Raw genomic sequence first — 14,575 nt, 5'->3', positions numbered from 1 at the left:
TTAATTTCATCAAAGTATATATCGTGTCCTTAACTGTAAACGGAAGAGTGTGAGGAAGAAGGGTTGAGCAAAGAGAAGCTTCAAGATATCGAGCAAGAAACGAAACGCGCTCGTATAATTCGCGTTCTTGACGTTCTGCACCGGTACCATTACCATTACCATTACCATTCCAGGGTATCTCTTTCTCTTTCTTTCTTACACATATATACATTCATTCTGTATATACTCTTTACCTTCTTGGACAAGCAAGCACAGCAAACTGTATCTCCAAGTCGACCGAGTAAATCAACAATCGGTTTTCTTTCGATTACCGGGACTCTGACTACTTTTTCTTACTTCACGTCTATCTTCTTCTTTTTTCCTTTTCTTAACCACTGTAGTATTCTAAAGGATAGAAACAAAAACAATAAACCTTTTTATTAAATAAATCTTGTAGAAGATTTTCATTGAAAATTTGTTGTAATAGTTCCTTGTCATCGTTGATCCCCGATTGAATTTCCTTTTTCTTTCAACCGATATAAAGTCAATGGCAATAATGTGGTAGACAGGTTGTCATGCACAAAGCCGATTTTTTTGAAATTTTGACACATGAGACCAGAAAATATATTTGTATGAATTCTTGTCTTCTTTGTAGAAATTCCCTGTGAATTATTATGCGAATAGAATGCAATTGCATTGACAAAACAAAATCTAAAAAATAATATCTTTAAAATATATATAATATTGTTAAGATACATTTATTTTTATCATATAAAAAATGATTTACATTGCACATTCATTTTTAATCATTTAAAATAAAATATATTTTTTATTACCGACTGATAAAATATGCGCCATCTAACGGTACTAGCTATAACTTCATCTTACCGACTGGTAAAACATTTATCGCCATCCAGCGATAATAATTATTACTTTATTTTACCGACCAGAATCGTATGTTAAGTTTATGAAATGAACACGAGGGAGCTGCACTATTTGTTTAATGTAGTGGAAACTAATTTGATTAGCGATCGATGTAAACAACATGGCGACCAAACTTAATATGTCAATATGAATTTAAAATAGTTTCTAACTAATCAATATGAAAACATGTAATGACTGAATAGATAGTGATGTGATTAAAATATAAAAGAAAACTCAGTTACGCAGCTAATTAAAAATTTGAATGTATCATTATGTCATCTGAAAAGGTAGGTTATGCGACTGACACTTTTAATAACGTTATGTACTTGTCATATGATAAATTGATTAATTGGTTATATATTATTAAGGTTCTCTATCGTTTGGATCAACCTCATGGTACTGGAACAGTCTATGCTTCTTGGCGACCTGGTAATAGTACTCATATTGCAACTACAGGCTGCGATTCATCGGTTGCAATATTTGACAGACAAGGAGATCTTCAGGAACGTATACAAATTCCTGGATTATGCACCGGCTTTGGTTGGGATGCAGATGGAGATTTGCTTGCTGTTATATCACAAAACTCTTCTATCATAACTTTGTGGAATGCGACTACTGGTAAAAGATCTCAAATGGATGCAGGTGTCAGGGATGGTCTAACATGTATGATGTGGGCCAAAAAAAGCTGTTTATTAGCTGTTGGAACTCAGAAAGGAAATTTAGTACTTTATGATCACGTTAATGCTAGGTATATAATTTATCATTAATTTGTTAATAATTTTGATATTGTATTGCTTCTTATGATGTATGTTTTATTATACAGACGTATGCCAATTTTGGGAAAACATAAGAAACGTATATTATGTGGTGCATGGTCTATCGAAGGTCTTCTTGCTTTAGCAAGCGAAGATAAAATGTTGACTATTAATACAAGTGAAGGGGACACTCGCAGAGAGATAACTCTGCAAGGTGAACCATCTGACATACAATTTAGTGAAATGAAAATGGATCATCGTATAGGTGGAGAAAATACGGTATAAATTATCGTAATTAATAATGAATTATTTGTTAAATATTACATTTATTTCCTATCTTATTTAGGTATCTCTTATCGTCAGCAAAACTACATTGTTTCTGTATAACATTTTGGATCCAGATAATCCTATTGAGTTGGCTTTCCAAAAACGCTATGGTCCAATTGTTACCTATAAATGGTTAGTTTATAGAAAATAATAGAATGATAACAAATATAAGCATTAAATAAAATATACTTTTCTTCATCTTTTCTTCTAGGTATGGAGATGGATATATATTAGTAGGTTTTGAAGCTGGATATTTCATTGCCATATCGACTCATATAAAAGAAGTCGGTCAAGAATTATTTCAAATTAAAAATCACAAAGATTCCTTAACAGATATTTCATTGAGCGAAAGTATAGAAAAAGTAGCAACGTGCGGAGATAATACTATAAAAATACATAGTTTGCAAAATTTGGAAGAAACCGAAAAGATGATTTCTGTAACAGGAGAAACTAGTATTAGCAAAGTTGAATGGTCAACAGATGGAACAATGATAGCTGTAGTAACTTCTATTGGAAATGTTTTAATATATTTAGTTGAAATTCCAAAATTAACTAGCGTTTGTGGAAACAAAATAGCATTGTTAACAAGTTTGATTGAAGTTACTGTTCACCTTTATACATTAGACAAGGTATATATTTATACAAACATACAAAATCATTTATAATTTTATCTATAATTTATTAAATGTTTTAGGAAAAACCAGAACCACAAATAATTAATACTATAATTGAACCATCTGTGTTAGCTGTAGGTCCATTACACGTAGCTATAGCTTTAAATAATAGAGCTCTCTTTTGGGATTTATCTACGTATCAATATGATATTAATACACACTTTGAACGTGATTATTTGGCAACTGTTGATAGTATATCTTTGAACGAAACATATGTTTCTGTTTTATTTGATGGAAAATTACAATTACAATTGGTATATAAATATGTTATTAATTTTTTATTACCACCAAAAGTCACAAAATTTGTAAATAAAATAACAAAGAATATTTTTCATTTCAGATTAAAGTAGACCAGGCTTTAATAAACGATGGAAAAGATACCAAATTATTTCCAGAATCAAATATTTTAAATGCAAGAATAACATGCCATGCATTGTCGTCAGAATTTCTTATTTATGGAACTGACGTAAATTTATTTATTATTTTCTAAAAATAACATATTTATACCAAATAATTGTTAATTTATACAAATTTTCAGATGGGTCATATAATATATTTCTATTTGGCAGCATTTAACAAGTCAACAGAATTTACACATAACAATGGTATCAAAAATATATTCTTAGATGCAAATGGAACGCAGTTATGTTTTATCGATAATAAATCAGATGTATACATATATGATCCGATTAATGAAAATGTTATTCAAGTGCCTGAATGTCCAGATGGTGTAGAAGGTATTATATGGGACCAAAATATTTTCGAACGTTCGATATTTGCAGTATATAATAAGAATATTATTATAACATACATTTTTATCAAATACTTTGTCGAAGGTGAGTTTAATGTGTATGCTATTATAATGAGTTAAATTAAATATTAATGATATTCATTCATTATAATCACAAAGGACAAAAAATCATCAAAATAAATTCAACAAAGTTGCCATCAGAAACATTACCCATGTTAATGTATTCCGGCGAAGTAACGTTAAGCACGTCAAGTAGTAAATTAATACAAATAACATTAGCTTCGCACGAAGATGTAGGAAATATAGTAGATAGTAAAAAAATCAATGAAATATTCAACAATCATATTATGTGTAGGAGGTATATCGTACAATCTAACATGAAATCAAATTTATTAATTAATAATCAAAATTAAATAAACTTTTTAATATTTTGTAGATTTGACAGTGCTTGGAACATCTGCGATAAATTAAATGACAATGATTTATGGTTGAAACTGGGTCAAAGTGCTTTAGCAAATTTAAATATTGAATTTGGTAAATATTGTTATAAACATCAAATTGATAGATAATTTTTTACTAAATTAATAATATAACTTTCTAGCAATTCGAGTTTATCGACGTATGGAAGATGCTTCGATGGTTTGGGCATTAGAAAAAATAGAGAATATAAACGAACTGAATTTATTATGTGGACATGCATGTTTGTTACTTGGAGATTATAACCAAGCTGAGAAATACTTTTTACAATCATCTGAACCTGTGCAAGCTTTATATTTACGAAGAGATTTGATGCAATGGGAACAAGCTCTTAGTTTAGCACAGAAATTAAAATCCGATGAAATACCATTCATTGCTAGAGAATATGCTCAACAATTAGAATTTATGTAAGTGTTAATAAATTATGGTACCATATCAAATCATTAATTCATTATATTTTTCAGTGGAAATTATCCAAAAGCATTAACTAATTATGAACGAGGTCTACTTGATCCAAACTCTACGTCTACTTCTAATTTGCATGATATTCAACATCAAAATCTATGTCTGGCAGGTATCGCAAGAATGTCTATAAGATGTGGAGACAGTAGAAAAGGTGTGAGTATAGCTATGGATAACGATAGCTCTAGATCTCTGCGGAAAGAATGTGCTGAAATTTTGGAGGCTATGAAGGTAAGGTTTGACTTTTCAAATATTTGACAAATATAAAAAGTCTTGCAATTTTACATAACATTTATATTTATAGCAAATCAATGAAGCCGCATTATTGTATGAGAAAGCAGAATATTTTGATAAAGCTGCATCGGCATATATCAAATTAAAAAATTGGCATAAAGTAGGACAACTTTTGCCACAAATATCTTCACCTAAAATAAATATACAATACGCTAAAGCTAAAGAAGCTGAAGGAAAATACGAAGAGGCTGCAAAAGCATATGAAACTGCTAAAGATTACGATAATATAATAAGAATCAATCTTGAATATTTAAACAATCCTGGTAAGAAATTAAATTTCTTTAAGTATCATTATTATTTCATGTTTGTTTTATTGTTACAGCTCGTAGCGTAGAGATAGTACAACAAACTAAAAGCATCGAAGGAGCTAAAAGAGTAGCTAAATATTTCCAAAAAATAAACGATTATAATTCAGCTATAAAATTCTTAATTTTATCTAATTGTCATGACGAAGCATTTCAACTTGCCAATCAGCATGGTAAAATGGAATTATATGGAGAAATTTTAATAAACACTATTGATGACGACAATACCAGAAAGGAAGACTTTAAAAATCTAGCTATACATTTTGAATCTCAAAAAAATAGTCTTTTAGCTGGAAAATATTACTTTCATGCTAAAGATTATCCAAAGGTTCAATTTATTAAATTATTTTTCACTTGATATTACTATACTATCAAAATAATAACAAAAATATAATGTTTATAGGCTTTGAAACATTTACTTAAAGCTGCACAATTGACTGTCGATGATGATGCCGCATTATCATTGGCAATAGATACAGTAGCATCATCTAAGGATGAAAAATTAGCTAATCATTTGATTGATTTTCTACTAGGTGCAGACGGAGTACCGAAGGTATTTAATTAATTATTTAAATTATCTCTACAGCATAATATTAAACATTGTCTTCTTATACAGGATCCAAAATATTTATTTAGATTGTATATGGCAAGGAAGCAATATAAAGAAGCAGCTAAGACAGCGATTATCATTGCAAACGAAGAACAAATTAATGGTACATATTCATACATATTTTTAATGAAATATTTTATCATTGATTTTCTTTCTTTTTTTCAGGAAATTACAGAAATGCGCATGATGTCTTGTTCGGCATGTATCAAGAATTAAAAAGAAATAAAATAAATACACCTTTGGAAATGCAAAATAATTTGAGACTATTACATTCTTACATATTAGTAAGACTTCACGTTAAAAGGAATGATCATTTACGAGGTGCCAGAATGTTGATTAGAGTTGCAAACAACATTTCTAAATTTCCATCACGTTAGTATAAAAAATAATTAAAGAAAAAACTAATTGAATTAAATCTTATATACAATCAACTTTCTACATTACAGATATCGTTCCAATTTTAACATCAACAGTCATAGAATGTCATAGAGCTGGTTTGAAACAAGCAGCTTTCAATTTCGCAGCTATGCTGATGCGTCCTGAATATAGAACACAAATTGATATTAAATATAGCAAGAAAATCGAAGCTATTGTAAGAAAACCACCAAGAGCTAAAGATAATGAGCTCGAAGATGAACCTTTAACACCATGTCCATATTGTAAAAGTAAAGTTCCTGAAACTGAAATAACCTGTGATAAGTGCAAAAATACAATTCCATTCTGTATAGCCACGGTAACAAATTTTTCGTTACATATACATTAAATACAAATGATGTACTATCATACATATGTATATATATTTTATTTTAGGGAAGACATATTATAGAAGATAATTTTACGGTCTGTCCACAATGCGATTTTCCTGCTATAAGAAGTGAATTCTTAAGGTTAGTAGTTCTTTTCATCTGAAAATAATAAATCTTTCACATATATATATATTTTTTTATTAGAATCATTGAATTCGATGAGACATGTCCAATGTGTTCTGAACACGTAGATCCCAATACTATATTATCAACAATTGATATCCGTCCATATCTCGATCTCCAAGAAAACACAATGGAAAAACAATAACTCATAGATTAAAACAAAATTTATGTGTGATAATTTTATTTATAACTGCACTAAAAACTAACTAATTTATTCTGAGTGCCTTAGTGAACAAAGTTAGTACTTCACACATACGATCAAAATAATTCTATACATATATTCAGTTACGTAAGATGCTTAAATGATTAAAAGATAAGTAAGCTTGATATTTTGATAAACAAAACCGTCCAATATATAAAGTACAATTCAATCATATTAATTAAGCGTGTTTGTTTGACGTGTACAGATAAATCAAATAAATAATCTTATTAAGCTTGCCCACTACTTTAAATTATTTTAATTGATTACGCAAATAAATTTTATGTATGTATATAAATATATGCGAAATAAATAAATAAATAAATAAATAAATTATTGTCACCATCTAACGTCGATGTACATAATTAATAAGTAATGTAGAAATATAGATTAAATACATGCACACACACACAAGCAATCATTTCATGGATAAGAGATAAGCGATGAAACAGCATGACTATGAAAAATCGAGGTCAAATAACTTTCTACGTATCATTCGATACAATTAATGAACTTAAATGCAATTTTATAATCTTTAGAAAAATGAAATTTCTTTATTATACTTATTGTATCATCTATTTCTAATTGCACATGCACTCGTTTTATTCTTTGCGAAATGAATACCAAAAATTTAATTAAATAATAATACAAATATCATCTATAATAAATTATGTTTCTATAAAATGTAAACTACGAGAAATAAACTTATGATTTATCATAAAATCGTAATGTAAAAAGCAACGTCACGTACGTCACTTAACCTAACGGGACATCGGCCGGCGCATGCGCGAAAACTCTCTCACTCAGGAACGTATCGATAACTTTTTGTAAGAGTTTATCAATCGCTAACTGCATCAAATTTTATCAACAAACATAAATATTATTTCCACTAAAGAATCTTAGGAATGAAAACGTCGATTATCTTATTTTTAAAATATTAATGTACATTAAAATACATATTCGTTAAATATTACTGTTAGAAAGCACGATAGTAGATAAATGTAACCTAAAAGTATATATAACATAAACGAAAACACAATGATAAACACAATGAAAAAGAAATGAAAAGGGAGAAGACAGATATATTACGGTACTGTAAACGTAAAGAAGGTTAGATAGTGGAAGGAGGAGTGATAGTGCAATGAAAGGCTTGAAGAGGGGCGGCGGCGGGGGGGTCTGTATATCGTAGCACGTAACTAACATCAGCCGCTGTTAGTCCGTGTCTGGCGCGGTCACACGGCGGGGATTTTGTCGAGTTATCGAAGAATATTTTCAACGTTAGAAACGACGTAATAAAATTGTTATTAGATTTTCTTTCTCGTATAATTCATTGAAAAAAAAAGATATCGATCGTAACGAGAATAGAGAGTAATAAAAATAAAAGGAGGAGAAAAAATAATTATTTTCTTTAGTAATATATCGAACGTTGATAGAGATTTTGGTCGATCTCTCGTTTAAAGCTCCTGGTGGTGGTCAAGATGGCCGAAAAGAGCAACTCGCCGGGTTCCACGTCGGCTACGACCGGTTCCCAAAATAATTCATTATTTTTAACCAATTTTGTCGAACAAATCATTATGAGCCCTTCTAATCTTATATTGGTTGGTATAATTGCAATTCTAGTTTATAAAATTCTTAAGAGTAAATTTAAATCTGAGGATCCACCAGTCGAAATTAAACGTTTACCTAAATTACATCGTGATTTCACTATCGAAGAATTGAAAAAATATGATGGTCGTGGACCCGATGGAAGAATATTGGTTGCACTTAATGGAAGTGTTTATGATGTTACTAGGGGTGCCGCATTCTATGGTCCAGGTAAATATTTCAATACTATCAACTTTGATTATCAATGTTTTTGTTTTCATCTTTAAAAGATAATTTAATTAGTGAATCTTATGCATTGTAAATTATATTCAATTCTATTGGAATAAAAATTAAATTGGAATAAAAAAAGTTGTTTCACAGGATCATTGAATCAGTTTCTTACTGACAATATGCATAACAATTATATTACATAATTTAAATTGTTTTTTGTTTTTGTTTTTTAAAGGTGCAACATATGCAGTATTCGCAGGAAGAGATGCTAGCAGAGGATTTGCAACATTTACATTAGAACCGATTAAGGACGAATATGATGATTTAAGCGACTTAGACAGCGAACAAATGAGTTCTATGAAAGAATGGGAAATGCAATTTAAAGGCGAGTTCTGTTAATATTATTTTGATTATTATATAATTGCATTTCAATTAATTTTATAAGAGTAGATAACGCGTTCTCTCACCATCTCATTATTTCAGTTTATTCATTTTAAATGGATCATTGTTCTTATAGACTGTTATTTCATTCCTTTTTTTTTTTTATACATTATTAATAAGATCAAAGTTCAAATGTTTTAACTAGATGACAAAAAAAATAGAAAAACTAACATATCATAAATTTGCATACATTTATATTAAAATTTTATAATTGTTATATATATTCTGTTCTTATGTTTTTTTAGAAAGGTATGATTACGTAGGAAAATTATTAAAACCAGGAGAAGAACCCACGAATTATTCCGACGAGGAAGACGAAGGTAGCCAGCAAGAGACTGAAAATATATTGGATCAACAAAATACAAAGTCTGATGTCTGTGAAGCTGAAATTAAATCAAAAGATGATTGACCGCCCCGTTCTCTATCTAAAATGAAGAAAGAATTTTGGGAATACACTGCGCGCACAGAGTTGTTACAAAAATTCTTAGATTTATCGTTCATAGAAATGTTAACGAACTTTCAGCCAAATATTTTATTGATTTTTAACACTATTTCTGAAAGATATAAACATATTAATATCTTTTAGTTTAATTGAAAAACTCTGAGCCTGGTGTGTTTCTTCTAAAGACTTCGTTTGAGTGCCTGATTTCAACTAAAACACACATACTACACACACTCTGATTATCATATAAAAATAATCTTTTTATATCTGTACAAAGAATTTTTCTACCAAAAATCACATCAAACTTCTATTAGGCAGAGTATTTCTAACTTTCGCTATGTTTCAATCATATTCTACTACATTAAAATGACATGTGTGTTTTATGTCACCTGTCATATATCTTACTATGTTACGATGATAGCATAGAATATGTGTACTTGGTGCCCCTGAAATTTAACAAATTGGTGTTAAATTTCAGTTGCATTTGAAAATTAGTTTTTAAGTTTTGCAAATTTTTTTTTACATACGCGCAGATATATATATATATATAAATATATGTCTACGCGTATGCATGTGTATATTAAATAGCGTATATGCGGCTCTGTTAATTTTGTCTAAAGTACATCTTGATTTTAAGTGTTAAATTACAAAATTTGCGTTATAATTAACTTCTCTACACAAATTTTCTTGAAAATATTATTATTGTTGAGTTATAAAAAAAAAAAATATTTTAACAGTAAATAGTAATTTCTGCTCTGTATACTTTATTTAAATTATACTTTTAATAAAGTTTTAGAAAAAAATGAAATCTTACCAGAACACAATGTTATTAATGAATATGACAAGAAGAAAAGTTAAAAAAAGAAATACAGGAGCACATATTCTAATGTTACTTGCTATTTACAATATCAAATGATTCCGAGAAAAAGAGAAGAAAGAAAATTGTTTTATACACAAAATTTGATTACAATGAAATCAAGATTTCCATACTCAAAAATATTATTCTTTAAAATTTATCCATTTGATATATATATATATATATGAAAACATACGCAGAGCTTTTCCCGCGCAGCATTTAATAATAATAATAATATATAAATCTATAAAATAATTGTTCTGTTTGTATAGATAAAAGAATTTTTCTATGAATTACAATTATGAAAAAGATATTATTCTATTCTACCACGTTATTATTTTGAACACGATAAAACACAGATTTGTTAATAGAATTAATTCATGAGGTCTCTACACTATTCAAATGTATTCTTGTAAATAATTCTTTGTAAGTAGATTTATATAAGAATAAGCATACATAAATAATTAATTAAATGCGTTTCACTTAAACAAGGAATAAGTTTCATGTGTTGTATGTTTATTCGTTAGAGGTATATTCGAGTAAAATTTTATTTTTCTTACAAAAAACAATAACAAAATGATATTCTTACATTTTAGGCATTGATCAATTTTACATCTATATGAAATGAACAAATTTAACTGTACATTAAAAAAAAAAAAAAAACAAATTAATTACAATAAGTATAATTTTATAATATTAAATATTTGAACTATTTTGAATAATTCATAAATTAACTTACAATATAGTTTTATCTTGTAGGATTGATTGTAGCATTACAAGAAAGCATTTTTTAATTTACTGTTATTATATCTTTGCATATACTCTGATTTTTAAATAGTCTATTATTGAAAATGATCGATTTTGAATAATGTTCAGTCATGATATCAATTTTTTATATCGAGGACAATTGTTACATGGCGATTTTTAATATAATTGTTTACTTTTATTAATAACAAAATACTAAACTATAAAATACTAAAAAAAAATAAAAAGATTCCGTCGTCTATCTTCAACTGTATGCAAATTAGTAATGTATTGTGTAATATATATTAGTTTTGACTTCTTTCAAATGAGGCCAATATTTATAAATACTTACTAAGCTAATTCTTTGTTTGTAAAAAAAAGAAAAAGAAAAAGTAATGAAAATGATATACTTCAATGTAAATTCCTTAACTCATCGAAAAAAGAAAAAGTGAGAAAGCAAATTTATTTGTAAACATTGTAATACATGTAAAAGAGTACATCATTTGAAAAAGTTCATCGTTATGCGATTCATTATATATATATAAAAAAAGAAAAAGAAAAATGACAAATGTAAGGGTGTAGGTATGGGATTCCCTATTGTTAAATATTATACTACTACTACTACTACTCTACTACTACAACAACAACAACAACAACAAAATATAATAATTTTTGTTAACATTGAATGATATGCATTGCAATGAATTTTTTCCTCAAAAAAAAAAAAAAACAAAAAGAAAATCTTTACCTTCTCCATCTTCATTCTTAACTTACATTATTAAAAAAACAAGTTAACAAGTTTTATATTTTAAAATTAAACGATAAAAATGATAAAAACGATAATGAAATGCAAAGGAATTTCTAAACAGAAATAGAACAAATTATTTTGTATGTTGACTCTGACACAAAATCTGTTCTTCTTAAATAAGAATCAACTATAGTCCTCATTCACAAAGTGTTTTGTTATCCATTCAAAGCCATTGGGTGAATAACCAAACGAATACAAAGAACGTGTCGCATCGATCTGACAATAATAATAGCCTTGCAAAACACATTTCTTTAGCGCGAACCTAATTGACTATTAATTTTTAACGATTCAGGTTATGTCCCAAAGAAAATAAAATTATTATGCATAACATCGTTAAAATATATTTTTATTAAAGTAAAATATGCAAAACATATTATCTAATATTATATTGAAACGTTAATAATCAAAATTGAGGTTATACTAAACGATAAGAAAAATTAAAATCAAAACATATATATATATATATATATAAAATGAAAATATTATTAGAAACATACTTGTCTTTTGCAAAGATACCATGGCGACCTTGAAACTGTTCTTTCCAATATATTATTTTTTAATTGTTCTCATACTTCTATTCGTTTTATTATTTGTAATTCATAGACAAATGAATTTAAAAGATTATTTTTGAAAAATCATTTGGAATGTTGATATTATCAATAGAATGTTTTTAATAAGAATTGCTAAAAAAATGTTATCAGTAATATATCTTATTTGTTTCTTTATTAGAGAACGTTATATTTAATAAGTATACGGAATTAATGTTATATATATATATTAACTGGAAATCGTAAACAATTCTCTAAAATATATCAAATCTATTTGTTATTTTCAATAATGGCGATTATATCAGTGTGTCCATATGTGATTTAGAAAAAGAAAAAAGTAAGAAAGAGAAAAAAGAAAATATTCTCATCATTTTCAGATCAGAATTGCATCACTAACATATTGTATCTATGTAGCATATATCGATTTCCGAGAATATATATATATATATGTATATACATGGTCATAAATGTTTTTTTTAGCAATTTCATTAAAATTACAACGAGACTATTATTTTGGAAAAAGATGTTAAGAGATTAATGGCTTGAACAATAGTCAAAGAAAATAAGAAGAAGAAGAAGAAAATGACAAGATAATGATAACTGCGTCATACGACCGACACCCAAATGCGTTTTTGGGAAGTTACGTAATTTCTTGGCTGCTATCAATTCTCTATAGAGATATTCATAACCTCCAAAATCTGATCTCTGTATGTGTGAACGAAAAAAATATTTGTATCAATCTGTTAAAGTATATATGTATATTATGTATATACATCATATATATATATGTAAAGTAAAGGGAGAGAGAGAAACCGTGAGAGTCAATGAACCTTTACTATCAACTTAGCATTAGAAACAAATTAATAATAATCGTGTTTTTATGTTTGTTTGTCTGAAAATATCGAGATCGAAAGAGAAATTAAATGCGTATATATAATTTTAAAGATGTCTGCCATTGTCGACGAACGAATCAGTCGAAAACAAAATTAAGGAAAAAATAATTCAAATAAAAGCTATGAAAATTGTTTGTATATCATCATATTTATTTCAAAGATCTGTTCGTCGAATATCTTTGTGATTCATTTTTGATTTGCTGCATCTTTTCTTGTAAATAATGTAATATAGAAAATGCGCAGAATAAAAAAGAGGCGAACCTGACGCCTCTCGTACTCTGCAATACGAGAAGAGCAACGCTCTTCTTCACAAAGAGCCGCTGTCACCGAGGCGGGTGGCTAGGTGGCTGCTGCCACGCCGTCATCCAATTCCCGTTCCATTTCCCCTCTACCCCTGTAACTCCAATGTCTACAGCAGCAACCACTCTGCAGCTTTCTCTCTCTCTCTCTCTCTCTCTCTCATTACATTTCATCTGATTGTGAGTAGTACTCAAGAGTGAGAAGGGTTAACTTACAATGCATGCGTGCGGTGAGTCGCGTGCCGTTCGCACCTCTCTGTCGGCTTCTACCCCTTCCCTTCACCCACCCACTCGATCATCCATTTCATCCCCTTCACCCTTCGGACATACAAAATAAAAGAAATTTCTTAACGGGTTCGATATATTTCATTATCATAAGTTTTTCTTTATTGTTTACATATTCTTGGTATGTATATATATATATATATATATAAATTTGATAATGTATATGTGTAGATATGCATTTGTTTTTGGAGATCTGATTTTTTTCTTTTTTTGTATGAAATTATAGGCTTACGTCCATGACCTTGTAAAAGCAATAGGGCCGTTGCGTGGGAGTCATTGTTAGCTGCGTCAATCATTGGTATGGTTTATCGTTTAGATCACATGACTATTATTATATGTTTCTATAGGAATAGAAATGTCGTTAACCTCTGTAGTAACCCTGAAATTTCTCTTCTATTATTATTAACGAAGAGAATCCTTTATTACCCTAACTATTTACAGACAAGAACGTCGATCGCTATTTAGTCGATCATGAACTTCGCGAGAGATATCAAGAAAGAGAAATCTTTTCTCTTTTATTCGAATAATAATATTTATTCATAGTTTTTTTAAGTGTGCGTTTTTTGAAATACATATGTGTATGAAACAGAATTTTTATTACGGTCATTAAAAATTGATTTCATGTAAAGAGAATTACATATATATCGCATGTTTAAAGGTGTTTGAATTTTTACGATATCACATGTACATACATAAGTATGGAACGTCCTAATCGATCGAAATTTCTATCGTTAAGGCGAGTCTACAAGACGGCGACG

General features: G+C 28.5%; 2 protein-coding genes across 2 annotated transcripts; both read left to right on the top strand.

Moving 5' to 3' along the window:
* The first annotated feature begins 993 nt into the window (after positions 1-993).
* On the top strand, positions 994-7,019 carry Oseg6 (intraflagellar transport protein Oseg6). Its single transcript, XM_015328612.2, has 20 exons — positions 994-1,190; positions 1,272-1,651; positions 1,727-1,937; positions 2,005-2,117; positions 2,197-2,614; positions 2,680-2,913; positions 3,000-3,125; positions 3,198-3,495; positions 3,570-3,768; positions 3,847-3,944; positions 4,012-4,294; positions 4,352-4,580; positions 4,654-4,906; positions 4,966-5,276; positions 5,352-5,501; positions 5,565-5,661; positions 5,724-5,930; positions 6,005-6,291; positions 6,369-6,445; positions 6,509-7,019. The coding sequence occupies exons 1-20, from the start codon at positions 1,176-1,178 to the stop codon at positions 6,630-6,632; spliced, it is 4,110 nt and encodes a 1,369-aa protein (XP_015184098.2). The 5' UTR covers positions 994-1,175; the 3' UTR covers positions 6,633-7,019.
* An 870-nt stretch (positions 7,020-7,889) lies between these two features.
* MSBP (membrane steroid binding protein) lies at positions 7,890-11,670 on the top strand. Its single transcript, XM_015328613.2, has 3 exons — positions 7,890-8,501; positions 8,737-8,886; positions 9,188-11,670. The coding sequence occupies exons 1-3, from the start codon at positions 8,165-8,167 to the stop codon at positions 9,349-9,351; spliced, it is 651 nt and encodes a 216-aa protein (XP_015184099.1). The 5' UTR covers positions 7,890-8,164; the 3' UTR covers positions 9,352-11,670.
* The last annotated feature ends 2,905 nt before the right edge of the window (positions 11,671-14,575 follow it).

Source organism: Polistes dominula, unplaced genomic scaffold (assembly GCF_049000335.1).
Source record: "Polistes dominula isolate Pdom_NZ unplaced genomic scaffold, Pdom_raw_medaka contig_21, whole genome shotgun sequence".
Classification (NCBI taxonomy): Eukaryota; Metazoa; Arthropoda; class Insecta; order Hymenoptera; family Vespidae; genus Polistes; species Polistes dominula.
The sequence above is the reverse complement of the archived record's forward strand: the minus strand, read 5'-3'. Positions and strand labels throughout refer to the sequence as shown.

Bases quoted from the DNA above. Each gene is read 5' to 3' on its own strand.
- MSBP (XM_015328613.2), top strand. From the start codon at position 8,165: ATGGCCGAAAAGAGCAACTCGCCGGGTTCCACGTCGGCTACGACCGGT. The intron at 8,502-8,736 runs GTAAATATTTCA...TGTTTTTTAAAG, and splicing joins TGCCGCATTCTATGGTCCAG to GTGCAACATATGCAGTATTC. The intron at 8,887-9,187 runs GCGAGTTCTGTT...ATGTTTTTTTAG, and splicing joins ATGGGAAATGCAATTTAAAG to AAAGGTATGATTACGTAGGA.
- Oseg6 (XM_015328612.2), top strand. The intron at 5,502-5,564 runs GTATTTAATTAA...CTTCTTATACAG, and splicing joins GTGCAGACGGAGTACCGAAG to GATCCAAAATATTTATTTAG. The intron at 6,292-6,368 runs GTAACAAATTTT...ATTTTATTTTAG, and splicing joins TTCCATTCTGTATAGCCACG to GGAAGACATATTATAGAAGA.